Raw genomic sequence first — 2,088 nt, 5'->3', positions numbered from 1 at the left:
GGCTGTTGCTACTGCAGTCTTCGGAATATCCTCTTTGGCGACAGGCATCTGGTGGTATGCTCTGACCAGATCAATTGTTGACAAGACTCTGCATCCATAGTAGTGTTGTAAGAGGTCCTCAATGTAGAGTATTGGGCAACGATCTGGGATTGTCTGCTTGTTGAGTCTCCTGTAGTCACGAGTTGACCGCCAGCCACTGGTTTTCTTGCGTACCATGTGCAAGGGGCTTGCCTATTGACTTGAGGAGAGCTGGATGATGTTATACTGGAGTAGAAGGTCGAGCTCATCCTTAGCTACCTGAAGCTTCTTACCAGTGAGTCGCCTTACACGTTCCACGACAGGTGGGCCTGTGGTGACAATATGATGCGAGACAGGATTATCTGTGTCGGTGGTTGAGATGGCTACTGGCATGCTGATGCTGATGTACCCACGGAGGAGTTGTTGATAGGCTGGAGGCAGGGCGGAATCAGCGGAGGCAATTGTTGAGATGCCATAAACTGAGGTCTGAGCTAGCTGACCTGGAGCAGTGAGCTGAGTTTCCCTGTCGATGAGACTATGTCCCTTGAGATCAATTATCAAGCCGTAGTGGGTTAGAAAGTTAGCTCCGATGATGGCACTTTTGACGTCAGCAACCACAAATGCCCATTTGAGTGGACGGCGAATGCCGATGTTGAGTGTGAGCAATTGCTGGCCGTAAGTGTTGATGAAGGTATTGTTTGCCGCGTACAGCTTGAGGTCTGAGAGTCGGTTGCAGGATCGCGAGAATGCACGTGGAATTATGGCGATGACCGACCCTGAGTCAACGAGAAGACTCATGTGATTTTGGCTGTCATGTAGAAATAGGCGGCATTCGTTGATGGTGGTGTTATTGTTCCTGTCGGCAACCGCTTGTAGGGACGACAGCAGCTCTAGATTCCCTGATGGAGCTAGTGGAAGGCTCCAGATCGGGCACATGGGAGGGTGCATCGTCGAGCTTGGTCTCCAAAGCGTTCATGGTAATAGTAGAGAGCCCCCTTGCTTGAGGGTGCAGGGGTCGCTGATCGAGAGCGAGAATGTCCTCGCGATCTCCTCGATCCAGGCTGTCCTCCCCGAGAGCTCGATTGTTGGAGAGGGTGGGACAGTGTCTGCACTGCCTGTTCCAGAGTTCCCCCCCGTTAACGGGGGGTTGGGAGATATAAAAAAAAAACAATTTGGTATTGCTTCGACCTTCGATGGTGAATTATGGTATAATGTTTTTAATACTTTGGTATGCTTTGTTTAAACAAAATACATTTTTATTACAATAACCCCCGTCAGCGGGGGTTGAAATTTTATTCGACAATTGACCTCTCATCTGACGTCAAATTGAATGGTAAATAATGGTAAAATGAAGACAAACTAAATATTCATATATTCTAATAATAAACAACTAATATTTGTTTACACATCCAACAACCCACAGCGGAGTCTGTGCGCATGCGTTGCCTTGGCCGTCAATTTGAACTTCGTCGGAATGGACATAGAAAATAGTCGTGGTGAGAACATTATCATAGAAACATATTATGGAAATGGTCGATGGCTTGCGTTACATGCCGAAAGCTCACGGTTTTAGTCTCAATAATTTTTCTCATTACTTTTTCGTCGGCACAGACAGTAAACATCAGGAAATACATATGCTAGAGAAATTGTTAGAAATAAGATTTCAAACTTAATTCTGACCATTTTAATCGATTGGTTGAAATTTCAATTTTTTGTGTCAATTTTTAATGGAAAATTCAACAGTGAATCCTAGAGAAAATCCTACAGGATATTCTATATGATTTTTTCCAAAGAGAAACAACTGCAAAGATGTAATTTTTCTCTACTATAAATATATTTTTTAGAGAAAATCTCTCGTAATTTTCTTTCAATTCATTTGTCATTTTTCCTCCGGCCGTGAAGAATGAACTCGAACAAAGGGGAATTATTCACTAGAGAATAGTTTTACAGATAGCTTAGTGTAAAGGAGAATGAACTTTATTAATTCTTTAGATAAACAGAACATATACAAGCAGTTCACAAACGTTCTTACACTTCTAAATACAAAGATTATAGAAAAATAATTATCTT

The 2,088-nt window shown here is 43.1% G+C and overlaps 1 protein-coding gene across 1 annotated transcript; it reads right to left on the bottom strand.

The window, feature by feature from the left end:
• Positions 1–231: 231 nt before the first annotated feature.
• On the bottom strand, positions 232–966 carry LOC105272440 (uncharacterized). The gene has a single exon (XM_011314586.1). It carries the CDS (start codon positions 964–966, stop codon positions 232–234), a length of 735 nt encoding a protein of 244 aa, XP_011312888.1.
• Between the last annotated feature and the right edge of the window lie 1,122 nt (positions 967–2,088).

This window comes from Fopius arisanus, unplaced genomic scaffold (genome assembly GCF_000806365.1).
Source record: "Fopius arisanus strain USDA-PBARC FA_bdor unplaced genomic scaffold, ASM80636v1 scaffold00174, whole genome shotgun sequence".
Taxonomy (NCBI): domain Eukaryota; kingdom Metazoa; phylum Arthropoda; class Insecta; order Hymenoptera; family Braconidae; genus Fopius; species Fopius arisanus.
The sequence above is the reverse complement of the archived record's forward strand: the minus strand, read 5'-3'. Positions and strand labels throughout refer to the sequence as shown.

Bases quoted from the DNA above. Each gene is read 5' to 3' on its own strand.
- LOC105272440 (XM_011314586.1), bottom strand. From the start codon at position 966: ATGCACCCTCCCATGTGCCCGATCTGGAGCCTTCCACTAGCTCCATCA.